Source organism: Oncorhynchus keta, unplaced genomic scaffold (assembly GCF_023373465.1).
Source record: "Oncorhynchus keta strain PuntledgeMale-10-30-2019 unplaced genomic scaffold, Oket_V2 Un_contig_18528_pilon_pilon, whole genome shotgun sequence".
Taxonomy (NCBI): Eukaryota; Metazoa; Chordata; class Actinopteri; order Salmoniformes; family Salmonidae; genus Oncorhynchus; species Oncorhynchus keta.
This window is the reverse complement of record NW_026280966.1, coordinates 90,001-117,500: the sequence shown is the minus strand read 5'-3', so window position 1 is coordinate 117,500 and position 27,500 is coordinate 90,001. Positions and strand designations below refer to the sequence as shown.

The 27,500-nt window shown below is 45.5% G+C and overlaps 2 protein-coding genes across 2 annotated transcripts in view; both read right to left on the bottom strand.

Annotated features, from left to right (window-relative positions):
• Positions 1–20,757, bottom strand: part of LOC127920169 (mitochondrial dicarboxylate carrier-like) — a 25,035-nt gene extending 4,278 nt beyond the window's left edge. Inside the window, exons 1-2 of the mRNA XM_052503951.1 lie at positions 20,287–20,757; positions 8,489–8,608 (exon numbers count right to left, since the gene is read on the bottom strand). Of these exons, the coding sequence (XP_052359911.1) occupies positions 8,489–8,608; positions 20,287–20,376 (210 nt within the window). The 5' untranslated portion in view covers positions 20,377–20,757. The remainder of the gene's footprint in view (positions 1–8,488; positions 8,609–20,286) is intronic.
• A 6,010-nt stretch (positions 20,758–26,767) lies between these two features.
• The window catches only part of LOC127920167 (claudin-9-like), a 2,300-nt gene continuing 1,567 nt past the window's right edge, over positions 26,768–27,500 (bottom strand). The window contains exon 2 of the mRNA XM_052503949.1: positions 26,768–27,500. This exon is cut by the window's right edge and continues 840 nt beyond it. Coding sequence (XP_052359909.1) covers positions 27,260–27,500 — 241 coding nt within the window. The 3' untranslated portion in view covers positions 26,768–27,259.

The window sequence follows — 27,500 nt, the reverse complement described above, 5'->3', positions numbered from 1 at the left end:
ACTCAGGTTCTATATACCTATCTCTGGAATAGAATACTGATCCTTCTGCCTGGAACACTCAGGTTCTATATACCTATCTCTGGAATAGAATACTGATCCTTCTGCCTGGAACACTCAGGTTCTATATACCTATCTCTGGAATACAATACTGATCCTTCTGCCTGGAACACTCAGGTTCTATATACCTATCTCTGGAATACAATACTGATCCTTCTGCCTGGAACACTCAGGTTCTATATACCTATCTCTGGAACAGAATACTGATCCTTCTGCCTGGAACACTCAGGTTCTATATACCTATCTCTGGAACAGAATACTGATCCTTCTGCCTGGAACACTCAGGTTCTATATACCTATCTCTGGAACAGAATACTGATCCTTCTGCCTGGAACACTCAGGTTCTATATACCTATCTCTGGAACAGAATACTGATCCTTCTGCCTGGAACACTCAGGTTCTATATACCTATCTCTGGAACAGAATACTGATCCTTCTGCCTGGAACACTCAGGTTCTATATACCTATCTCTGGAACAGAATACTGATCCTTCTGCCTGGAACACTCAGGTTCTATATACCTATCTCTGGAACAGAATACTGATCCTTCTGCCTGGAACACTCAGGTTCTATATACCTATCTCTGGAACAGAATACTGATCCTTCTGCCTGGAACACTCAGGTTCTATATACCTATCTCTGGAACAGAATACTGATCCTTCTGCCTGGAACACTCAGGTTCTATATACCTATCTCTGGAATACAATACTGATCCTTCTGCCTGGAACACTCAGGTTCTATATACCTATCTCTGGAACAGAATACTGATCTTTCTGCCTGGAACACTCAGGTTCTATATACCTATCTCTGGAATACAATACTGATCCTTCTGCCTGGAACACTCAGGTTCTATATACCTATCTCTGGAATAGAATACTGATCCTTCTGCCTGGAACGCTCAGGTTCTATATACCTATCTCTGGAATAGAATACTGATCCTTCTGCCTGGAACACTCAGGTTCTATATACCTATCTCTGGAACAGAATACTGATCCTTCTGCCTGGAACGCTCAGGTTCTATATACCTATCTCTGGAACAGAATACTGATCCTTCTGCCTGGAACACTCAGGTTCTATATACCTATCTCTGGAACAGAATACTGATCCTTCTGCCTGGAACACTCAGGTTCTATATACCTATCTCTGGAACAGAATACTGATCCTTCTGCCTGGAACACTCAGGTTCTATATACCTATCTCTGGAATAGAATACTGATCCTTCTGCCTGGAACACTCAGGTTCTATATACCTATCTCTGGAATAGAATACTGATCCTTCTGCCTGGAACACTCAGGTTCTATATACCTATCTCTGGAACAGAATACTGATCCTTCTGCCTGGAACACTCAGGTTCTATATACCTATCTCTGGAATACAATACTGATCCTTCTGCCTGGAACACTCAGGTTCTATATACCTATCTCTGGAACAGAATACTGATCCTTCTGCCTGGAACACTCAGGTTCTATATACCTATCTCTGGAACAGAATACTGATCCTTCTGCCTGGAACACTCAGGTTCTATATACCTATCTCTGGAACAGAATACTGATCCTTCTGCCTGGAACACTCAGGTTCTATATACCTATCTCTGGAACAGAATACTGATCCTTCTGCCTGGAACACTCAGGTTCTATATACCTATCTCTGGAACAGAATACTGATCCTTCTGCCTGGAACACTCAGGTTCTATATACCTATCTCTGGAACAGAATACTGATCCTTCTGCCTGGAACACTCAGGTTCTATATACCTATCTCTGGAACAGAATACTGATCCTTCTGCCTGGAACACTCAGGTTCTATATACCTATCTCTGGAACAGAATACTGATCCTTCTGCCTGGAACACTCAGGTTCTATATACCTATCTCTGGAACAGAATACTGATCCTTCTGCCTGGAACACTCAGGTTCTATATACCTATCTCTGGAACAGAATACTGATCCTTCTGCCTGGAACACTCAGGTTCTATATACCTATCTCTGGAACAGAATACTGATCCTTCTGCCTGGAACACTCAGGTTCTATATACCTATATCTGGAACAGAATACTGATCCTTCTGCCTGGAACACTCAGGTTCTATATACCTATCTCTGGAATAGAATACTGATCCTTCTGCCTGGAACACTCAGGTTCTATATACCTATCTCTGGAATAGAATACTGATCCTTCTGCCTGGAACACTCAGGTTCTATATACCTATCTCTGGAACAGAATACTGATCCTTCTGCCTGGAACACTCAGGTTCTATATACCTATCTCTGGAACAGAATACTGATCCTTCTGCCTGGAACACTCAGGTTCTATATACCTATCTCTGGAATAGAATACTGATCCTTCTGCCTGGAACACTCAGGTTCTATATACCCATCTCTGGAATAGAATACTGATCCTTCTGCCTGGAACACTCAGGTTCTATATACCTATCTCTGGAATACAATACTGATCCTTCTGCCTGGAACACTCAGGTTCTATATACCTATCTCTGGAATACAATACTGATCCTTCTGCCTGGAACACTCAGGTTCTATATACCTATCTCTGGAATACAATACTGATCCTTCTGCCTGGAACACTCAGGTTCTATATACCTATCTCTGGAACAGAATACTGATCCTTCTGCCTGGAACACTCAGGTTCTATATACCTATCTCTGGAACAGAATACTGATCCTTCTGCCTGGAACACTCAGGTTCTATATACCTATCTCTGGAACAGAATACTGATCCTTCTGCCTGGAACACTCAGGTTCTATATACCTATCTCTGGAACAGAATACTGATCCTTCTGCCTGGAACACTCAGGTTCTATATACCTATCTCTGGAACAGAATACTGATCCTTCTGCCTGGAACACTCAGGTTCTATATACCTATCTCTGGAACAGAATACTGATCCTTCTGCCTGGAACACTCAGGTTCTATATACCTATCTCTGGAACAGAATACTGATCCTTCTGCCTGGAACACTCAGGTTCTATATACCTATCTCTGGAACAGAATACTGATCCTTCTGCCTGGAACACTCAGGTTCTATATACCTATCTCTGGAACAGAATACTGATCCTTCTGCCTGGAACACTCAGGTTCTATATACCTATCTCTGGAACAGAATACTGATCCTTCTGCCTGGAACACTCAGGTTCTATATACCTATCTCTGGAACACAATACTGATCCTTCTGCCTGGAACACTCAGGTTCTATATACCTATCTCTGGAATACAATACTGATCCTTCTGCCTGGAACACTCAGGTTCTATATACCTATCTCTGGAACAGAATACTGATCTTTCTGCCTGGAACGCTCAGGTTCTATATACCTATCTCTGGAATACAATACTGATCCTTCTGCCGGGAACGCTCAGGTTCTATATACCTATCTCTGGAATAGAATACTGATCCTTCTGCCTGGAACGCTCAGGTTCTATATACCTATCTCTGGAATAGAATACTGATCCTTCTGCCTGGAACGCTCAGGTTCTATATACCTATCTCTGGAACAGAATACTGATCCTTCTGCCTGGAACGCTCAGGTTCTATATACCTATCTCTGGAACAGAATACTGATCCTTCTGCCTGGAACGCTCAGGTTCTATATACCTATCTCTGGAACAGAATACTGATCCTTCTGCCTGGAACGCTCAGGTTCTATATACCTATCTCTGGAACAGAATACTGATCCTTCTGCCTGGAACGCTCAGGTTCTATATACCTATCTCTGGAACAAAATACTGATCCTTCTGCCTGGAACGCTCAGGTTCTATATACCTATCTCTGGAACAGAATACTGATCCTTCTGCCTGGAACGCTCAGGTTCTATATACCTATCTCTGGAACAGAATACTGATCCTTCTGCCTGGAACGCTCAGGTTCTATATACCTATCTCTGGAACAGAATACTGATCCTTCTGCCTGGAACGCTCAGGTTCTATATACCTATCTCTGGAACAGAATACTGATCCTTCTGCCTGGAACGCTCAGGTTCTATATACCTATCTCTGGAACAGAATACGGATCCTTCTGCCTGGAACGCTCAGGTTCTATATACCTATCTCTGGAACAGAATACTGATCCTTCTGCCTGGAACGCTCAGGTTCTATATACCTATCTCTGGAACAGAATACTGATCCTTCTGCCTGGAACGCTCAGGTTCTATATACCTATCTCTGGAACAGAATACTGATCCTTCTGCCTGGAACACTCAGGTTCTATATACCCATCTCTGGAACAGAATACTGATCCTTCTGCCTGGAACACTCAGGTTCTATATACCCATCTCTGGAACAGAATACTGATCCTTCTGCCTGGAACACTCAGGTTCTATATACCCATCTCTGGAACAGAATACTGATCCTTCTGCCTGGAACACTCAGGTTCTATATACCCATCTCTGGAACAGAATACTGATCCTTCTGCCTGGAACACTCAGGTTCTATATACCCATCTCTGGAACAGAATACTGATCCTTCTGCCTGGAACACTCAGGTTCTATATACCCATCTCTGGAACAGAATACTGATCCTTCTGCCTGGAACACTCAGGTTCTATATACCTATCTCTGGAACAGAATACTGATCCTTCTGCCTGGAACACTCAGGTTCTATATACCTATCTCTGGAACAGAATACTGATCCTTCTGCCTGGAACACTCAGGTTCTATATACCTATCTCTGGAACAGAATACTGATCCTTCTGCCTGGAACACTCAGGTTCTATATACCTATCTCTGGAACAGAATACTGATCCTTCTGCCTGGAACACTCAGGTTCTATATACCTATCTCTGGAACAGAATACTGATCCTTCTGCCTGGAACACTCAGGTTCTATATACCTATCTCTGGAACAGAATACTGATCCTTCTGCCTGGAACACTCAGGTTCTATATACCTATCTCTGGAACAGAATACTGATCCTTCTGCCTGGAACACTCAGGTTCTATATACCTATCTCTGGAACAGAATACTGATCCTTCTGCCTGGAACACTCAGGTTCTATATACCTATCTCTGGAACAGAATACTGATCCTTCTGCCTGGAACACTCAGGTTCTATATACCTATCTCTGGAACAGAATACTGATCCTTCTGCCTGGAACACTCAGGTTCTATATACCTATCTCTGGAACAGAATACTGATCCTTCTGCCTGGAACACTCAGGTTCTATATACCTATCTCTGGAACAGAATACTGATCCTTCTGCCTGGAACACTCAGGTTCTATATACCTATCTCTGGAACAGAATACTGATCCTTCTGCCTGGAACACTCAGGTTCTATATACCTATCTCTGGAACAGAATACTGATCCTTCTGCCTGGAACACTCAGGTTCTATATACCTATCTCTGGAACAGAATACTGATCCTTCTGCCTGGAACACTCAGGTTCTATATACCTATCTCTGGAACAGAATACTGATCCTTCTGCCTGGAACACTCAGGTTCTATATACCTATCTCTGGAACAGAATACTGATCCTTCTGCCTGGAACACTCAGGTTCTATATACCTATCTCTGGAACAGAATACTGATCCTTCTGCCTGGAACACTCAGGTTCTATATACCTATCTCTGGAACAGAATACTGATCCTTCTGCCTGGAACACTCAGGTTCTATATACCTATCTCTGGAACAGAATACTGATCCTTCTGCCTGGAACACTCAGGTTCTATATACCTATCTCTGGAACAGAATACTGATCCTTCTGCCTGGAACACTCAGGTTCTATATACCTATCTCTGGAACAGAATACTGATCCTTCTGCCTGGAACACTCAGGTTCTATATACCTATCTCTGGAACAGAATACTGATCCTTCTGCCTGGAACACTCAGGTTCTATATACCTATCTCTGGAACAGAATACTGATCCTTCTGCCTGGAACACTCAGGTTCTATATACCTATCTCTGGAACAGAATACTGATCCTTCTGCCTGGAACACTCAGGTTCTATATACCTATCTCTGGAATAGAATACTGATCCTTCTGCCTGGAACACTCAGGTTCTATATACCTATCGCTGGAATAGAATACTGATCCTTCTGCCTGGAACACTCAGGTTCTATATACCTATCTCTGGAATAGAATACTGATCCTTCTGCCTGGAACACTCAGGTTCTATATACCCATCTCTGGAACAGAATACTGATCCTTCTGCCTGGAACACTCAGGTTCTATATACCTATCTCCGGAACAGAATACTGATCCTTCTGCCTGGAACACTCAGGTTCTATATACCTATCTCTGGAATAGAATACTGATCCTTCTGCCTGGAACACTCAGGTTCTATATACCTATCTCTCCGGAATAGAATACTGATCCTTCTGCCTGGAACACTCAGGTTCTATATACCTATCTCCGGAATAGAATACTGATCCTTCTGCCTGGAACACTCAGGTTCTATATACCTATCTCCGGAACAGAATACTGATCCTTCTGCCTGGAACACTCAGGTTCTATATACCTATCTCTGGAACAGAATACTGATCCTTCTGCCTGGAACACTCAGGTTCTATATACCTATCTCTGGAATAGAATACTGATCCTTCTGCCTGGAACACTCAGGTTCTATATACCTATCTCTGGAATAGAATACTGATCCTTCTGCCTGGAACACTCAGGTTCTATATACCTATCTCTGGAACAGAATACTGATCCTTCTGCCTGGAACACTCAGGTTCTATATACCTATCTCTGGAATAGAATACTGATCCTTCTGCCTGGAACACTCAGGTTCTATATACCTATCTCTGGAACACCCTCTCCCCCCCCTCTCTACCACACACCCTCTCCCCCCCTCTCTACCACACACCCTCTTCCCCCCTCTCTACCACACACCCTCCCCCCCCCTCTCTACCACACACCCTCTCCCCCCCTCTCTACCACACACCCTCTCCCCCCTCTACCACACACCCTCTCCCCCTTCTCTACCACACACCCTCTCCCCCTCTCCACCACACACCCTCTCCCCCTCTCTAATACACACGCTCTCCCCCTCTCTAATACACACCCACTCCCCCCTCTCTACCACACATCCTACACCCCTCTCTCCCACACCCCCTTTCTACCACACACTCTCTCCCCCTCTCTAATACACACCCTCTGCCCCCTCTCTACCACACCCCCCCCCCTCTCTACCACACACCCTCTCCCCCTCTCTACCACACACCCTCTCCCCCCTCTCTAATAGACACCCTCTCCCCCTCTCTAATAGACACCCTCTCCCCCTCTCTACCACACACCCTCTCCCCCTCTCTACCACACACCCTCTCCCCCTCTCCACCACACACCCTCTCCCCCCTCTCCACCACACACCCCTCTCCCCCTCTACCACACACCCTCTCCCCTCCCCCCCTCTAATACACACCCTCTCCCCCTCTCTACCACACCCTCTCCCCCTCTCTAATAGACACCCTCTCCCCCTCTCTAATAGACACCCTCTCCCCCTCTCTACCACACACCCTCTCCCCCTCTCCCCCACACACCCTCTCCCCCTCTCTACCACACAACCTCTCCCCCCTCTCTACCACACACCCTCTCCCCCCCTCTACCACACACCCTCTCCCCCCTCTCTACCACACACCCTCTCCCCCCTCTACCACACACCCTCTCCCCCCTCCTCTACCACACACCCTCTCCCCTCCCCCTCTAATACACACCCTCTCCCCCCTCTCTACCACACACCCTCTCCTTCCCTCCCCCTCTACCACACACCCTCTCCTTCTCCCCCTCTCTACCACACACCCTCTCCCCCTCTCTACCACACCCTCTCCTTCTCCCCCCCCCTCTCTACCACACACCCTCTCCCCCTCTCTACCACACCCTTCTCTCCCCCTCTCTACCACACACCCTCTCCTTCTCCCCCTCTCTACCACACACCCTCTCCCCCTCTCTACCACACACCCTCTCCACCACACACCCTCTCCCCCTCTACCACACACCCTCTCTACCACACACCCTCTCCCCCTCTCTACCACACACCCTCTCCTTCTCCCCCCCTCTACCACACCCCTCTCCCCCTCTACCACACACCCTCTCCTTCTCCCCACTCTACCACACACCCTCCCCCCTCTACCACACACCCTCTCCCCCCCTCTCTACCACACACCCTCTCTACCACACACCCTCTCCCCTCCCCCCCTCTACCACACCCTCTCCCCCCTCTACCACACACCCTCTCCTTCTCCCCACTCTCTACCACACACCCTCCCCCCTCTACCACACACCCTCTCCCCCCTCTCTACCACACATCCTCTCTACCACACACCCTCTCCCCTCTCTACCACACACCCTCTCCCCTCTACCACACACCCTCTCCCCCTCTACCACACACCCTCTCCCCCTCTACCACACACCCTCTCCCCCTCTCTACCACACACCCTCTCCCCCCTCTCTACCACACACCCTCTCCTCCACACACCCTCTCCATCCTCCTACCTGTCTGCAGAGTGATGCGCTGAGTCCGTTGTACAGAGCCAGAGCTCCATCGTTCTTCACTACCTGCATGGCCATGCTCACCATCCCCATCTTCCCCTTCTGCTGGGTCTGCAGGTGGACCTACGCACGCACGCACACACGCACACGCACGCACACACACACACACACAAAATCACTATTTCATCATCATCATCATTACAAATACGATCAATATACTGTATCTTCATCATCATCATTACCATTATCACATTCAGTCATCAGTGTGGATATTTTTTACTGACTGTGGATCTGTCTCTCTCGCTCAGACAGACAGACACTAGCTACACTAGCTACTACTGTCTATAGAGATAGTAGTATAATGTAGTAGTAGTGAGTCAGTGGAGATAGTAGTATAATGTAGTAGTAGTGAGTCAGTGGAGATAGTAGTACATGTAGTAGTAGTGAGTCAGTGGAGATAGTAGTACATGTAGTAGTAGTGAGTCAGTGGAGATAGTAGTATAATGTAGTAGTAGTGAGTCAGTGGAGATAGTAGTATAATGTAGTAGTAGTGAGTCAGTGGAGATAGTAGTATAATGTAGTAGTAGTGAGTCAGTGGAGATAGTAGTATAATGTAGTAGTAGTGAGTCAGTGGAGATAGTAGTATAATGTAGTAGTAGTGAGTCAGTGGAGATAGTAGTACATGTAGTAGTAGTGAGTCAGTGGAGATAGTAGTACATGTAGTAGTTGTGAGTCAGTGGAGATAGTAGTATAATGTAGTAGTAGTAGTGAGTCAGTGGAGATAGTAGTATAATGTAGTAGTAGTAGTGAGTCAGTGGAGATAGTAGTATAATGTAGTAGTAGTAGTGAGTCAGTGGAGATAGTAGTATAATGTAGTAGTAGTAGTGAGTCAGTGGAGATAGTAGTATAATGTAGTAGTAGTAGTGAGTCAGTGGAGATAGTAGTATAATGTAGTAGTAGTAGTGAGTCAGTGGAGATAGTAGTATAATGTAGTAGTAGTGAGTCAGTGGAGATAGTAGTATAATGTAGTAGTAGTAGTGAGTCAGTGGAGATAGTAGTATAATGTAGTAGTAGTGAGTCAGTGGAGATAGTAGTATAATGTAGTAGTAGTGAGTCAGTGGAGATAGTAGTATAATGTAGTAGTTGTGAGTCAGTGGAGATAGTAGTATAATGTAGTAGTTGTGAGTCAGTGGAGATAGTAGTATAATGTAGTAGTTGTGAGTCAGTGGAGATAGTAGTACATGTAGTAGTAGTGAGTCAGTGGAGATAGTAGTATAATGTAGTAGTTGTGAGTCAGTGGAGATAGTAGTATAATGTAGTAGTAGTGAGTCAGTGGAGATAGTAGTATAATGTAGTAGTAGTGAGTCAGTGGAGATAGTAGTATAATGTAGTAGTTGTGAGTCAGTGGAGATAGTAGTACATGTAGTAGTAGTGAGTCAGTGGAGATAGTAGTATAATGTAGTAGTAGTGAGTCAGTGGAGATAGTAGTATAATGTAGTAGTAGTAGTGAGTCAGTGGAGATAGTAGTATAATGTAGTAGTAGTGAGTCAGTGGAGATAGTAGTATAATGTAGTAGTAGTGAGTCAGTGGAGATAGTAGTATAATGTAGTAGTAGTGAGTCAGTGGAGATAGTAGTATAATGTAGTAGTTGTGAGTCAGTGGAGATAGTAGTATAATGTAGTAGTAGTAGTGAGTCAGTGGAGATAGTAGTATAATGTAGTAGTAGTGAGTCAGTGGAGATAGTAGTATAATGTAGTAGTAGTGAGTCAGTGGAGATAGTAGTATAATGTAGTAGTTGTGAGTCAGTGGAGATAGTAGTATAATGTAGTAGTAGTAGTGAGTCAGTGGAGATAGTAGTATAATGTAGTAGTAGTAGTGAGTCAGTGGAGATAGTAGTATAATGTAGTAGTAGTGAGTCAGTGGAGATAGTAGTATAATGTAGTAGTTGTGAGTCAGTGGAGATAGTAGTATAATGTAGTAGTAGTGAGTCAGTGGAGATAGTAGTATAATGTAGTAGTAGTGAGTCAGTGGAGATAGTAGTATAATGTAGTAGTTGTGAGTCAGTGGAGATAGTAGTATAATGTAGTAGTTGTGAGTCAGTGGAGATAGTAGTATAATGTAGTAGTAGTGAGTCAGTGGAGATAGTAGTATAATGTAGTAGTAGTAGTGAGTCAGTGGAGATAGTAGTATAATGTAGTAGTAGTAGTGAGTCAGTGGAGATAGTAGTATAATGTAGTAGTAGTGAGTCAGTGGAGATAGTAGTATAATGTAGTAGTAGTGAGTCAGTGGAGATAGTAGTATAATGTAGTAGTAGTGAGTCAGTGGAGATAGTAGTATAATGTAGTAGTAGTGAGTCAGTGGAGATAGTAGTATAATGTAGTAGTTGTGAGTCAGTGGAGATAGTAGTATAATGTAGTAGTTGTGAGTCAGTGGAGATAGTAGTATAATGTAGTAGTTGTGAGTCAGTGGAGATAGTAGTATAATGTAGTAGTTGTGAGTCAGTGGAGATAGTAGTATAATGTAGTAGTTGTGAGTCAGTGGAGATAGTAGTACATGTAGTAGTAGTGAGTCAGTGGAGATAGTAGTACATGTAATAGTAGTGAGTCAGTGGAGATAGTAGTATAATGTAGTAGTAGTGAGTCAGTGGAGATAGTAGTATAATGTAGTAGTAGTGAGTCAGTGGAGATAGTAGTACATGTAGTAGTAGTGAGTCAGTGGAGATAGTAGTATAATGTAGTAGTTGTGAGTCAGTGGAGATAGTAGTATAATGTAGTAGTGTAGTGAGTCAGTGGAGATAGTAGTATAATGTAGTAGTTGTGAGTCAGTGGAGATAGTAGTATAATGTAGTAGTTGTGAGTCAGTGGAGATAGTAGTATAATGTAGTAGTTGTGAGTCAGTGGAGATAGTAGTATAATGTAGTAGTTGTGAGTCAGTGGAGATAGTAGTATAATGTAGTAGTAGTGAGTCAGTGGAGATAGTAGTATAATGTAGTAGTAGTGAGTCAGTGGAGATAGTAGTATAATGTAGTAGTAGTGAGTCAGTGGAGATAGTAGTATAATGTAGTAGTAGTGAGTCAGTGGAGATAGTAGTATAATGTAGTAGTAGTGAGTCAGTGGAGATAGTAGTATAATGTAGTAGTAGTGAGTCAGTGGAGATAGTAGTATAATGTAGTAGTAGTGAGTCAGTGGAGATAGTAGTATAATGTAGTAGTAGTGAGTCAGTGGAGATAGTAGTATAATGTAGTAGTTGTGAGTCAGTGGAGATAGTAGTATAATGTAGTAGTTGTGAGTCAGTGGAGATAGTAGTATAATGTAGTAGTTGTGAGTCAGTGGAGATAGTAGTATAATGTAGTAGTTGTGAGTCAGTGGAGATAGTAGTACATGTAGTAGTAGTGAGTCAGTGGAGATAGTAGTATATGTAGTAGTAGTGAGTCAGTGGAGATAGTAGTATAATGTAGTAGTAGTGAGTCAGTGGAGATAGTAGTATAATGTAGTAGTAGTGAGTCAGTGGAGATAGTAGTATAATGTAGTAGTAGTGAGTCAGTGGAGATAGTAGTATAATGTAGTAGTAGTGAGTCAGTGGAGATAGTAGTATAATGTAGTAGTAGTGAGTCAGTGGAGATAGTAGTATAATGTAGTAGTAGTGAGTCAGTGGAGATAGTAGTATAATGTAGTAGTAGTGAGTCAGTGGAGATAGTAGTATAATGTAGTAGTAGTGAGTCAGTGGAGATAGTAGTATAATGTAGTAGTAGTGAGTCAGTGGAGATAGTAGTATAATGTAGTAGTAGTGAGTCAGAGGAGATAGTAGTATAATGTAGTAGTAGTGAGTCAGTGGAGATAGTAGTATAATGTAGTAGTAGTGAGTCAGTGGAGATAGTAGTATAATGTAGTAGTAGTGAGTCAGTGGAGATAGTAGTATAATGTAGTAGTAGTGAGTCAGAGGAGATAGTAGTATAATGTAGTAGTAGTCAGTGAGTCAGTGGAGATTGCTGTAGATATGGTTGTGACAGTTGTAGTGGTAGCAGTAGTTGGAATGTCATTCTGGTGTGTGTACAGGGAACAGGTTATTGGTGGGTAATTCTCTCCCTCCTTCCTTTATGTCTCTGACAGCGTAATGTATTGTTCTTCTCAGAGGGCTTTTTATCGACTGGGCTCTGCTCAAAGTGTGGCCTCCAGCCGACCAATCACGTCTCTCGCTCCCACCGGCTTATCAGAACTGTTTGAGCTCAAAAGGCCACGAGGCCTTCAACTATGGAACACAAACTCCCTCCCTCCTTCCCTCCCTCCCTCCCTCCCTCCTTCCCTCTCTCCTTCCCTCTCTCCTTCCCTCTCTCCTTCCCTCTCTCCCTCCCTCTCTCCCTCCCTCCCTCCCTCCCTCCTTCCCTCCCTCTCTCAGTCCATCTCTCTTTCTCATTCTCTATTTCATTATTTTTCCTTCCCTCCCTCCTTCCCTCCCTCCCTCCCTCCCTCCCTCTCTCAGTCCATCTCTCTTTCTCATTCTCTATTTCATTATTTTTCCTTCCCTCCCTCCTTCCCTCCCTCCTTCCCTCCCTCCTTCCCTCTCTCAGTCCATCTCTCTTTCTCATTCTCTATTTCATTATTTTTCCTTCCCTCCCTCCTTCCCTCCCTTCCCTCCCTCCTTCCCTCCCTCCCTCCTTCCCTCTCTCAGTCCATCTCTCTTCTCTCATTCTCTATTTCATTATTTTTCCTTCCCTCCCTCCCTCCTTCCCTCCCTCCGTCCATCTCTCAGTCCATCTCTCTCTCATTCTCTATTTCATTATTTTTCCTTCCCTCTCTTTCTCTCCATCATCCACTCCCTCTCGCTAACTGTAAATAACAGTCTCTCCCTGGGGTGAGTAGATAATAATTCACACCCCGAGTACAGACACAGATAGCTGGTTGCTACAGGACCTGGCTGGTACTCAACAACCTCTCCAGTGCAATGAGTGAACGAATGACTGAACCAACTAATAAAACTAAAGTGCATGAATGACCGAAGGAATGAACAAACAAAATAACTCATTCATTAAAAAAATAACAAATAAGTGAGTGAGTTTGTTGACTATCTTCTCTGATGACTAGAGAAGATAATCAGGATATAGTAAGTATCTCCTCTAATGACACTGAAAGTCAAAAATGCAGAGCTGGGGCCTTTTCCAAAAATAAAAAAAAAGTCAGCATTTAACCTCTGACCTCCAGCTAGTCCTGAGTCACATCACCAACACACTGTTCCATTGTTACAGTCATGACTCAATAGATTCTAATACTGATAGGAAGACAGTGCCATAACTTAGATGTGGGTGTTAAGTTGTTTCACGTTACACACACACACACACACACACACACACGAGATCCTGATCCTCCCCTCAGGGTGTTACTAGGGCAACTGACTTCATGCCAGACTAAACAGGCGTAGTAACAACAGTGTGTTGTTGGATCTAGGTCAGAGAGGAGAGGCCTCCTCAGTACACACACAGGTAGCTGAACTAGGTCAGAGAGGAGAGGCCTCCTCAGTACACACACAGGTAGCTGAACTAGGTCAGAGAGGAGAGGCCTCACTGCACACACAGGTAGCTGAACTAGGTCAGAGAGGAGAGGCCTCCTCAGTGCACACACAGGTAGCTGAACTAGGTCAGAGAGGAGAGGCCTCCTCAGTACACACACAGGTAGCTGAACTAGGTCAGAGAGGAGAGGCCTCCTCAGTACACACACAGGTAGCTGAACTAGATCAGAGAGGAGAGGCCTCAGTGCACACACAGGTAGCTGAACTAGATCAGAGAGGAGAGGCCTCCTCAGTACACACACAGGTAGCTGAACTAGGTCAGAGAGGAGAGGCCTCCTCAGTACACACACAGGTAGCTGAACTAGGTCAGAGAGGAGAGGCCTCAGTACACACACAGGTAGCTGAACTAGGTCAGAGAGGAGAGGCCTCCTCAGTACACACACAGGTAGCTGAACTAGGTCAGAGAGGAGAGGCCTCCTCAGTACACACACAGGTAGCTGAACTAGGTCAGAGAGGAGAGGCCTCCTCAGTACACACACAGGTAGCTGAACTAGGTCAGAGAGGAGAGGCCTCAGTGCACACACAGGTAGCTGAACTAGATCAGAGAGGAGAGGCCTCCTCAGTACACACACAGGTAGCTGAACTAGATCAGAGAGGCCTCCTCAGTGCACACACAGGTAGCTGAACTAGATCAGAGAGGAGAGGCACGGCTAGCTTTCTCACCTCCGTCAGAGAGACGACAGGGAAGGAACCACCATTTATCTACCTCTAGGCTGCTATACATAGAATGACAAACCAAATAAATAGCCTAGTGTTTTTCATGGAATATTTGTGGTAATTAAAACTAATTTATTTAGAATTATTATCCAGAAATAGTTTGAGGTCTATGTATTCTCAAATTGAAAAAAAATTAGTAAGCGCCGCTCACCAGCACTCTGACAGGCATGGCTATCTTCAGGACAAGAGGAGAAGCTAGGCCAGGCATGGCTATCTTCAGGACAAGAGGAGAAGCTAGGCCAGGCATGGCTATCTTCAGGACAAGAGGAGAAGCTAGGCCAGGCATGGCTATCTTCAGGACAAGAGGAGAAGCTAGGCCAGGCATGGCTATCTTCAGGACAAGAGGAGAAGCTAGGCCAGGCATGGCTATCTTCAGGACAAGAGGAGAAGCTAGGCCAGGCATGGCTATCTTCAGGACAAGAGGAGAAGCTAGGCCAGGCATGGCTATCTTCAGGACAAGAGGAGAAGCTAGGCCAGGCATGGCTATCTTCAGGACAAGAGGAGAAGCTAGGCCAGGCATGGCTATCTTCAGGACAAGAGGAGAAGCTAGGCCAGGCATGGCTATCTTCAGGAGAAGAAGAGAAGCTAGGCTAGGCATGGCTAGCTTCAGGAAAAGAGGAGAAGCTAGGCAAGGCATAGCTATCTTCAGGAGAAGAAGAGAAGCTAGGCCAGGCATGGCTATCTTCAGGAAAAGAGGAGAAGCTAGGCCAGGCATGGCTATCTTCAGGACAAGAGGAGAAGCTAGGCCAGGCATGGCTATCTTCAGGAAAAGAGGAGAAGCTAGGCTAGGCATGGCTATCTTCAGGAGAAGAAGAGAAGCTAGGCTAGGCATGGCTAGCTTCAGGAAAAGAGGAGAAGCTAGGCAAGGCATGGCTAGCTTCAGGAGAAGAAGAGAAGCTAGGCTAGGCATGGCTAGCTTCAGGAAAAGAGGAGAAGCTAGGCAAGGCATGGCTAGCTTCAGGAGAAGAAGAGAAGCTAGGCTAGGCATGGCTAGCTTCAGGAAAAGAGGAGAAGCTAGGCTAGGCATGGCTAGCTTCAGGAAAGAGGAGAAGCTAGGCCAGGCATGGCTAGCTTCAGGACAAGAGGAGAAGCTAGGCCAGGCATGGCTAGCTTCAGGACAAGAGGAGAAGCTAGGCCAGGCATGGCTATCTTCAGGAAAAGAGGAGAAGCTAGGCAAGGCATGGCTCGCTTCAGGAAAAGAGGAGAAGCTAGGCTAGGCATGGCTAGCTTCAGGAAAAGAGGAGAAGCTAGGCAAGGCATGGCTAGCTTCAGGAGAAGAAGAGAAGCTAGGCTAGGCATGGCTAGCTTCAGGAAAAGAGGAGAAGCTAGGCAAGGCATGGCTAGCTTCAGGAGAAGAAGAGAAGCTAGGCTAGGCATGGCTAGCTTCAGGAAAAGAGGAGAAGCTAGGCTAGGCATGGCTAGCTTCAGGAAAAGAGGAGAAGCTAGGCTAGGCATGGCTAGCTTCAGGAAAAGAAGAGAAGCTAGGCTAGGCATGGTTAGCTTCAGGAGAAGAAGATAAGCTAGGCAAGGCATGGCTAGCTTCAGGAGAAGAAGATAAGCTAGGCAAGGCATGGCTAGCTTCAGGAGAAGAAGAGAAGCTAGGCAAGGCATGGCTAGCTTCAGGAGAAGAAGAGAAGCTAGGCCAGGCATGGCTAGCTTCAGGAGAAGAAGAGAAGCTAGGCCAGGCATGGCTAGCTTCAGGAGAAGAAGAGAAGCTAGGCCAGGCATGGCTAGCTTCAGGAGAAGAAGAGAAGCTAGGCAAGGCTAGATTCAGGAGAAGAAGAGAAGCTAGGCAAGGCTAGCTTCAGGAGAAGAAGAGAAGCTAGGCAAGGCTAGCTTCAGGAGAAGAAGAGAAGCTAGGCTAGAGTCATATACAGTGGACAAAACATTAAGAACTCTTTCCATTAAATAGACTGACCAGGTGAATCTAGGATCCCCTATTGATACCACTTGTTAAATCCACATCAGTGTAGATGAAGGGGAGGAAACATGTTAAAGCAGGATTTGTAAGCCTTGAGGACACTGAGACAGACTGTTTTAAGTGTGCCATTCAGAGGGAGGGCAAGACAAAACATTTGTGTCTTTGAACGGGGCGTGGTCGTAGGTTGTCGGTTTGTGTTAAAGGTGGTCAATTTCTGTCTGAACTCCATAGCCGTTGATAAGTGATAATTTACACTTTCACGTTGTGCTGTGTATTTCTGATAGGTTTTTAGAACTATGAAGATGTCCAGTGAAACCAGATATGAGATTTGTTGATTTGTTGATAACACAAAACACTTGGGATACACATTATGCAGAATGCTAATCAATAAAAACATCTGTAAAATTCACTGCTATATTTTGCTCGTTTCCAGCGGGTTATTTCATAGGGAATTGTCAGAGGCTCTCTCCTATTGTGACATCACCAACAGTTTGAGAATGAAGGCAACTATAACATGGCGTCCGTTCTAAAGCCTGACCCAACTCTCTGAACAGATGGCTCTGGGCATGGCGAGCTTCAGAGGACCAATGCTTCATGCACATCTTGTTTGTCTTGTTCTGGCAGGTTTGTCAACTCTTGAGATCTCCCTGAGGATTATGCATCTCTCTCTCTCTCTCTGCACCAGCCTACAGGATAGACCAGGATGGGTGAATCTATTCTAGACATCCAGATGACCCTGGCCTGTACATTCTCCATGACAACAGTAGATGACCCTGGCCTGTACATTCTCCATGACAACAGTAGATGAACCTGGCCTGTACATTCTCCATGACAACAGTAGATGACCCTGGCCTGTACATTCTCCATGACAACAGTAGATGAACCTGGCCTGTACATTCTCCATGACAACAGTAGATGACCCTGGCCTGTACATTCTCCATGACAACAGTAGATGATCCTGGCCTGTACATTCTCCATGACAACAGTAGATGACCCTGGCCTGTACATTCTCCATGACAACAGTAGATGATCCTGGCCTGTACATTCTCCATGACAACAGTAGATGACCCTGGCCTGTACATTCTCCATGACAACAGTAGATGATCCTGGCCTGTACATTCTCCATGACAACAGTAGATGATCCTGGCCTGTACATTCTCCATGACAACAGTAGATGACCCTGGCCTGTACATTCTCCATGACAACAGTAGATGACCCTGGCCTGTACATTCTCCATGACAACAGTAGATGATCCTGGCCTGTACATTCTCCATGACAACAGTAGATGATCCTGGCCTGTACATTCTCCATGACAACAGTAAATGACCCTGGCCTGTACATTCTCCATGACAACAGTAGATGAACCTGGCCTGTACATTCTCCATGACAACAGTAGATGACCCTGGCCTGTACATTCTCCATGACAACAGTAGATGACCCTGGCCTGTACATTCTCCATGACAACAGTAGATGAACCTGGCCTGTACATTCTCCATGACAACAGTAGATGACCCTGGCCTGTACATTCTCCATGACAACAGTAGATGACCCTGGCCTGTACATTCTCCATGACAACAGTAGATGAACCTGGCCTGTACATTCTCCATGACAACAGTAGATGAACCTGGCCTGTACATTCTCAATAATAACAGTAGATGACCCTGGCCAGTACATTCTCCATGACATTTGTGCATGTGTATGTGTGTGCTGTATGGGTGTGTGTGTGTGTGGGACTCTCCAACAAAGTAATTATACACCTTTAGACTTTTCTAAGTAGGCGAGCTGAGACAGGCTGTCTAGGCTACACTATCAACTCCAAACACACACACCTCTGTCCAACACTAGCTCCACCCACTGTCCTATCATCTCTGTCCAACACTAGCTCCACCCTCTACCCTCTGTCCAACACTAGCTCCTCCCACTACCCTCTGTCCAACACTAGCTCCACCCACTACCCTCTGTCCAACACTAGCTCCACCCACTGTCCTCTCATCTCTGTCCAACACTAGCTCCACCCACTACCCTCTGACCAACACTAGCTCCACCCACTACCCTCTGTACAAGACTCCTCCCACTACCCTCTGTACAAGACTAGCTCCTCCCACTACCCTCTGTCCAAGACTAGCTCCACCCACTGCCCTCTGTCCAACACTAGCTCCACCCACTGCCCTTTGTCCAACACTAGCTCCACCCACTACCCTCTGTCCAACACTAGCTCCACCCACTACCCTTCCACCCACTACCCTCTGTCCAACACTAGTTCCACCCACTACCCTCTGTCCAACACTAGCTCCTCCCACTGCCCTCTGTCCAACACTAGCTCCACCCACTACCCTCTGTCCAACACTAGCTCCACCCACTGCCCTCTGTCCAACACTAGCTCCTCCCACTACCAATACAGATACAGCGATCGAAGGGAAAGCATCTGGAGCAGGGTTTGAACCAGCAACCCTGCAGTTACAGGCCTTCCTTGTGGACTACCACCTGTGCCATAAAGGCCCAGACCTCTTAGTACACTCAAACACAGAGACGCTACACACAGGAAGCCCCAGCTGCTTTAAGACTGCTAGTTAGTGCTGTAATTTCATACCACGTCTATATAATTATACTACACACAGGAAGCCCCAGCTGCTTTAAGACTGCTAGTTAGTGCTGTAATTTCATACCACGTCTATATAATTATACTACACACAGGAAGCCCCAGCTGCTTTAAGACTGCTAGTTAGTGCTGTAATTTCATACCACGTCTATATAATTATACTACACACAGGAAGCCCCAGCTGCTTTAAGACTGCTAGTTAGTGCTGTAATTTCATACCACGTCTATATAATTATACTACACACTGACCTACGTGTATGCATGTGTCATTCTGTTGCCTGTTACACTATAGGACCACAACCGCACTGTGCTGGCATTTTCCTTCACTTTCCTGGATGGTTCCAGAAACTATGCTGGATGCCTTAACAGGCCAGTTCAGATCAGCTGGGACCTGCAGTGTTCATCAGGCGTGTTAATTAAGCCTACACACGCTATACCGCACACAGGCCTACTGTAGAGTTAGGATATGTCATTCTGTGTGTGCTATTCCTGACTCCAAGATGACCCTGGTGTGACCATGCTCAATGACAACAGTAGAGCATGTGGCTACTACTACTTTAAGTTATCCGTAATATGAGACGGCTTTAACGCTACAGTTCGACTAGGCCCAACCCTGTTTACTTTGCACCGTAACGGCGCGGTTAGCTGGTCAGTGAACTGGAGAGATCGCGCTTAACGAGGCCGATCACTGCTTCCCGTACCTCCGCGGGACACAGACGACACACACACAGTCATGTCACTAGGCTAGAGGAGAGAGAGAGAGAAAATGATTCTACAACTTTCATTTTCTGTCCTATTTTCTCCAATCATCAGCAGGGCGCTGTGTTCCGTTTGGATAGATCCCAGTAGCCCGTTTAGTCTTTTTTAACATAGGATGAAATTAGGGCAGTTGTTGTCCCTAGTCTCCCAGCTAAACAGCTGGCTGACTAGCGGGCCTGCAGCCTCCGTAGGTCGGCTATAACCCTGCTAGGGGGGTTCTAGGGTTCTCTCTCCAGCACTTACTTTGATGAGGTCCAGAGGATGGGTGCAGCAGGCAGCCCCACAGGAGGCGAGCCCCCCAAAATACCACCGCGACATCCGTTTATCGCTCATATTTCCCCTCCTGTCTTTATATAGTCCTACTGCTCTTCGCTGAGTCCAATTCGATCCAGTCCAACAACGCAGCTGGCCAGAGCCAAGCTCTCTTTCCGGATCGACACGCAAGCAGGTCGGCGCAGCAGTCTGTGCTTTCTGGTCCTCTCTCTCTCTCTCTCTCTCTCCGCGGGTCGAATGGAGGATAACCTCGTTAATCTTCACATTTGCCGACGCCACCGACGGACTTTGGGTTCCGGTGCACGCATACACACGCAAACCACATCGTGCGCGTGTGTGTAGGCAATTTTACAGAACGCGTGATAGGAAATGGATCGAGAGAGAGACAAGAGGGGAGTCGCAGTGAGTGCACGCGCAGCCAATTGCCACCCCGGGCTGAGGAACTGCCTCCTAACTAGCCAGACTCAAAGGTCGCCGCTCGACAATTTATTTTCTGCAGGTTGTTTTTGCAAACGTCAAAACTGAAAAAGTCACCGGTTTCTCTAATCTACGCTACAGAAGAGGATGCCCGTTTTTAAAAAGACAATACACCCTCAAGTAGTCAGCTACCCAACCAGACACAGTGTACAAGTACTCTGTCGCTTTAAGGGAAACAATACCCAACATTCTCCAGTGAGGAAACTTTATTTTTCAATGGAGTCAAGCGGCGATAAATTGTATCCGTGATAACGAATGGTTAGATGAAACTATTTTAAACTGGTTACAAAGTATCTATTCTACTGTTATTGTTTCCCGAACTCTCTGACATTGCTTTTGACCGAGAGCTGTTCGTGTCATCCGTCACAGATGCAATAACATCCGCATTGACTGGAGCCAAAATGTAACCCATTAAACTTTATTTTTCAATGCAGTCGTCACTTGGCAGCCTGTTGGCGAGCGCTAGACAATACCTAGAGCCATTTCTCAGAAGGCTACTAAAACAACACATAACCATGTACAAGTACAACTTCACATCTTATGTCAAACACTTCAACGTGTTTAAAAGCCACCGTTGTTCCAGAAAGCCTCTATGTAATGGTGACCTCGCGCCAGGAGGAGTTTGCCAGCTCGCCTCGCATTCCCCAGGACAAATACTGATCAGAACATCGTTAAAGAGTCACACAGAAGATCACATGCCCTGTGTTTAAATATACACGTTATATTAGTTGTTATTGTGTGTGTGTGTGGCATAGAGGTGGTGGTACACGTTGACCCAATGTGTTTGTGTGCTGACTTGGTCGGAATCTCTTCACGCGCTGTAACATTCCTGTCTGGTGCAAAGAGTTCTTTTAAGCGCTGGAACTTTGGTCACTGGTCCAAATTAACATGCTCGCCCTTCCACAAAGATACTTATATTGAGGTCACAACATTGACTAGCCTAAGCATATAGCATTTGATAGGCTAGTCCAGGTTCATTGAATTTAACATTGTTTAACTGTGTCTGACCTTTTCAACCAAAAAAATGTCATTTACAAGCCTTTACTTCCCTGAACTTAGAACAACTCACTGCGGAATGTGACCCTTAAAATCCCCATGCTGTTTCAGTAACTGTGGAGACGCTTGTCCAGTAGGGGATGCATCTCAATAGTCTGGCTTGGCTTCCTAACCTTTTATGTCTCCTTTCCTTCATCTGTATAGAACATGAGATGACTTGACAAATGCCCATTAGCCATCCTTCACATTGCTATCTGTTTGTTATCCTATCTTGTATTTTGAAATCAGCACAAAGGCAAGCAGAGAGACAAGGAGAGAAAAGCCACTAGACTATTGAGATACACCCTCTCTGTGTGAAAGATGACTTTGTTTCTGTGAAAAATACACCTCAACTGCCCCCTTGTGGATATATAGGGGAACTGTAGTTTGGTTTCGGTCTCGAGGCTTTCCCTGTTAATATTGTCACAGAAATAGTCAAAGTGTAAAAGTGTAATTGTCTTTGCCATTCTATGAGTTGATTGCTAATAGTAGTTCCACAACATGGCTGTTGTTCATTTCTCAGATATACCACATATTCTTTATCCCTTTACACTTGTGTGTATAATGTAGTCGTTTTGGAATTGTTAGCTAGATTACTCGTTGGTTATTACTGCATTGTCAGAACTAAAAGCACAAGCATTTCATTACATTCGCATTAACATCTGCTAACCATGTGTATGTGACAAATAACATTTGATTTGATTTGATGATTTTTGGCTCCCGAGTGGCACAGCAGTGTCAGGCACTTCATCTCAGTGCTTGAGGCGTCACTACAGACACCCTGGTTTGATTCCAGGCTGTATCACAACCAGCCATGATTGGGAGAACCATAGGGCAGGGCGCTCAATTGGCCCAGCGTCGTCCATCATTGTCAATAAGAATTTGTTCTTAACTGACTTGCCTTGTTAAATTAAAGGTTACATTGGTAGTGGATGGGGTTCATTTTCTTAAAGCACTTTGAGACCCAGAGGAAAGCACAATACCTTTTAAATGTATATATATATTCAAGCTTTATTTAAGTAGGCAAGTCAGTTAAGAACAAATTCTTATTTACAATGACGGCCTACCAAAAGGCAAAAGGCCTCCTGTGGGGATGGAGGCTGGGATTAAAAATAAACATTTAGGACAAAACACACATCACAACAAGACACCACAACACTACATAAAGAGAGACTTAAGACAACAACACAGCATGGCAGCAACACATGACAACACAGCATGGTAGCAACACAACATGACAACAACATGGTAGCAACACAACATGGCATCAACATGACAGCAGCACAACATAAAACATGGTACAATCATTATTGGGCCCAGACAACAGCACAAAGGCAAGAAGGTAGACAACAATACATCAGGCGAAGAAGCCACAACTGTCAGTAAGAGTCTCCATGATTGATTCCTTGAATGAAGAGATGGAGGTTGGGGTAGAAGCTGTTTAGAAGCCTCTTGGACCTAGACTTGGCGCTCTGGTACCGCTTGCCGTGCGGTAGCAGAGAGAACAGTCTATGACTAGGGTGGCTGGAGTTTTTGACAATTTTTAGGGCCTTCCTCTGACACCGCCTGGTATAGAGGTCCTGGATGGCAGGAAGCTTGGCCCGATGATTTACTGGGCCGTTTGCACTACCCTCTGTAGTGCCTTGCGGTCTGAGGCCGAGCAGTTGCCATACCAGGCAGTGATGCAACCCGTCAGGATGCTCTCGATGGTGCAGCTGTAAAACCTTTTGAGGATCTGAGGACCAATCTTTTCAGTCTCCTGAGGGGGAATAGGTTTTGTCGTGCCCTCTTCACGACTGTCTTGGTGTGATTGGACCATGTTAGTTTGTTGGTGATGTGGACGCCAAGGAACTTGAAGCTCTCTCCTGCTCCACTACAGCCCCGTCGATGAGAATGGGGGCGAGCTCGGTCCTCCTTTTCCTGTAGTCATCAATAATTTCCTTTGTCTTGATTACGTTGATGGAGAGGTTGTTGTCCTGGCACCACACGGCCAGGTCTCTGGCCTCCTCCCTATAGGCTGTCTCATCGTTGTTGGTGATCAGGCCGACCACTGTTGTGTCATCAGCAAACTTAATGATGGTGTTGGAGTTGTGCCTGGCCGTGCAGTACTGAGTGAACAGGGAGTACAGGAGGGGACTGAGCACGCACCCCTGAGGGGCCCCTGTGTTGAGGATCAGCATGGTGCATGTGTTGTTACCTACCCTTACCACCTGGGGGCGGCCCGTCAGGAAGTCCAGGATCCAGTTGCAGAGGGAGGTGTTGAGTCCCAGTGTCCTTAGCTTAGTGATGAGCTTTGAGGGCACTATGGTGTTGAACACTGAGCTGCAGTCAATGAATAGCATTCTTACATAGGTGTTCCTTTTGTCCAGGTGGGAAAGGGCAGTGTGGAGTGCAATAGAGATTGCATCATCTGTGGATCTTTTGGTGCGGTATGCAAATTGGAGTGCGTCTAGGGTTTCTGGGATAATGGTTTTGATGTGAACCATGACCAGCCTTTCAAAGCATTTCATGGCTACAGACGTGAGTGCTATGGGTCGGTAGTTATTTAGGCAGGTTACATTAGTGTTCTTGGGCACTGGGACTATGATGGTCTGCTTGAAACATGTTGGTATTACAGACTCAGACAGGGAGAGGTTGAAAATGTCAGTGAAGACACATACATTTGGTCAGCGCATGCTCGGAGTACATGTCCTGGTTATCCATCTGGCCCAGCAGCCTTGTGAATGTTGACCTGTTTAAAGATCTTACTCACATTGGCTGCGGAGAGCGTGATCACACAGTCGTCCGGAACAGCTGATGCTCTCATGCATGTTTCAGTGTTACTTGCCTCGAAGCGAGCATATAAGTCATTTAGCTCATCTGGTAGGCTCGTGTCACTGGGCAGCTCTCGGCTGTGCTTCCCTTTGTAGTCTGTAATAGTTTGCACGCCCTGCCACATCCTGGGGACGACGTCCTCGATGCACTTATTGATAAAGCCAGTGACTGATGTGGTGTACACCTCAATGCCATCGGAAGAATCCCGGAACATATTCCAGTCTGTGTGTTAGAAAAACATTCCGGTTGTTTAACATCTGCTTCATCTGACCACTGTTTGTAGACCGAGTCACTGGTGCTTCCTGTTTGAACTTTTGCTTGTAAGCAGGATTCAGGAGGATAGAGTTATGGTCAGATTTGCCAAATGGAGGGCGAGGGAGAGCTTTGAATGTGTCTCTGTGTGTGAAGTAAAGTTGGTCTAGATTTTTTCGCGCTCTGGTTGCACATTTAACATGTTGATAGAAATTAGGTAAAACTGATTTAAGTTTCCCTGCATTAAAGTCACCTGCCACTAGATGAGCATTTTCCTGTTTGCTTATGGCGGAATACAGCTCATTGAGTGTGGGTTTAGTGCCAGCCTCGGTCTGTTGTGGTATGTAGACAGCTATGAAAAATATAGATGAAAACTCTCTGGGTAAATAGTGTAGTCTATAGCTTATCATGAGATACTCTACCTCAGGCGAGCAAAACCTTGAGACTTCCTTCGATATCGTGCACCAGCTCTTGTTTACATAAATACATCAGCCCCCACCCCGTGTCTTACCAGAGGCTGTTCTGTCTTGCCGATGGAGTGTATAAGCCACCAGCTGTATGTTCTTAATGTCGTCGTACAGCCACGACTCGGTGAAACACAAGATATTACAGTTTTTAATGTCCCGTTGTTAGGATATATTAGTACATGCTTTCAGTTTGTCCCATTTATTTTCCAGCGATTGAACTTTAGCAGAACGGAAGGTAAGGGCAGATTAGCCACTCGTCACTTAATCCTGGCAAGGCATCCTGATCTTTTCCCCGTGAAAACCTACGTCTCCTTTTCCAGCGAATCACGGGGATTGGGCCTGGTCGGGTGTCTGTAGTATATCCCTCCGGGCCTGGTCGGGTGTCTGTAGTATATCCCTCCGGGCCTGGTCGGGTGTCTGTAGTATATCCCTCTGGGCCTGGTCGGGTGTCTGTAGTATATCCCTCCGGGCCTGGTCGGGTGTCTGTAGTATATCCCTCTGGGCCTGGTCGGGTGTCTAGTCCCTCGTGTCGACTCATTGAAGAAGAACTCCTCGTCCAGTTCGAGGTAAGTAATCCCGGTTCTGATGTCCCGGAGGTCTTTTCGGTCATAAGAGATGGTAGCAGCAACATTATGAACAAAACAAGTTATGAACAATGCAAAAAGACAAACAAAATAGCATGATTGGTTAAGAGCCGATAAGATGGCACCTGGAACTCCAGGCAAGCTAAAGCAATCGCTAAATAGTATTTGAAAGATTTCAGATTGGTATTTTAACGCAGTTCTGGAAAGCCTTGTAATAATGGAGTCCATTGTTGTTGTATGGAACTATCATAGAAATAGAATCTCTAGAAAGAACTTGTAACCTCTATATGGAACTTTCATTGACTTGAATGGGGAGAGCCCGGTCTATAGATTCTGTTTCTATGCTGTCGTACGTGTTCACGTGACTGGGTTAATATGGTGTGGGTGACTCGTGTCCTGGCACATGTTATACAGATGGTCTTTGTCTGTGTCCTGTACTCTGCCTTTGTGCTACTGTATAACCACTCTGTATACAACACACACACACACACACACACACACACACACACACACACTCACACAAGGAGTCTGGAATACACACAAACACCTGTCACACACACACACACACACACACACACACACACACACACACACACACACACAGGGAGAGAGAGGGGGCAGTGTGGAATCTGAGAAATGACAGTTATGTCACATTAATAAACATTTAGTTATTAACACATCCCACATGCATTTCACCTCCCACACTGGCACAAGTGCATCACACATTGTCCTTCTACTCTGACAAACAACTGCAGTAGCTGGAACAAACAACTTGTAAATACATGACTGCAGTAGCTAAAACAAATAACTGGTAAATATGAGTGTAGTAGCAATTACAAACATGTTGTAAAATACTTTATTATTTCATGTATAAATTACACTCACCAAGAAGAAGTTAACACAGAAAACTCAAATCAGAATAAAAACAACTAGAGGATGATGTCATAATGAAAACAACTAGAAGATGACGTCATAATGAAAACAACTAGAAGATGATGTCATAATAAAAACAACTAGAAGATGATGTCATAACAAAATAACAAAGCTGTCTACAAGTGGTCATAAGAAATGGAGAAAAATCATGCACATTTTCTGAAACGTAATCCTAAGCATTTTCTTATTTACATGTTGACCTGTCTCTCCTTCACTTTAGTGTTTAGTGACGGGGTTGTATTCATTAGGGCATAATGTTGCAAAATGTTTTACAATGGACAACGAAAATGAACATTTCTTATTGGACACGTTCAGGTAATCCCTCCCTGTTTCAGTCCATTTTCTCCCAAAGTAATGAACACAACCCTGGTTTGACACGGTTCAGACATACTCCTTCTCCTCTACCACCACAGGCAGTGGGTTACTCCTCCCACCTCCCCCAAAAGTAGGCGTCGCCCTAACCCCTGGAGGGGAGGAGCCTGCGTTCAGCAGAGCCCCTCCAACCAGCAGCAGAATTCCCGCCCCCCAGCCCAGATACAAGGCGGGGCCTAACTCTCTCTTCAGCGGCGCGGCGACTTTTGGATCGTAAAAATCCCTGACCACGGCGTAGGCCGTCCAGCAG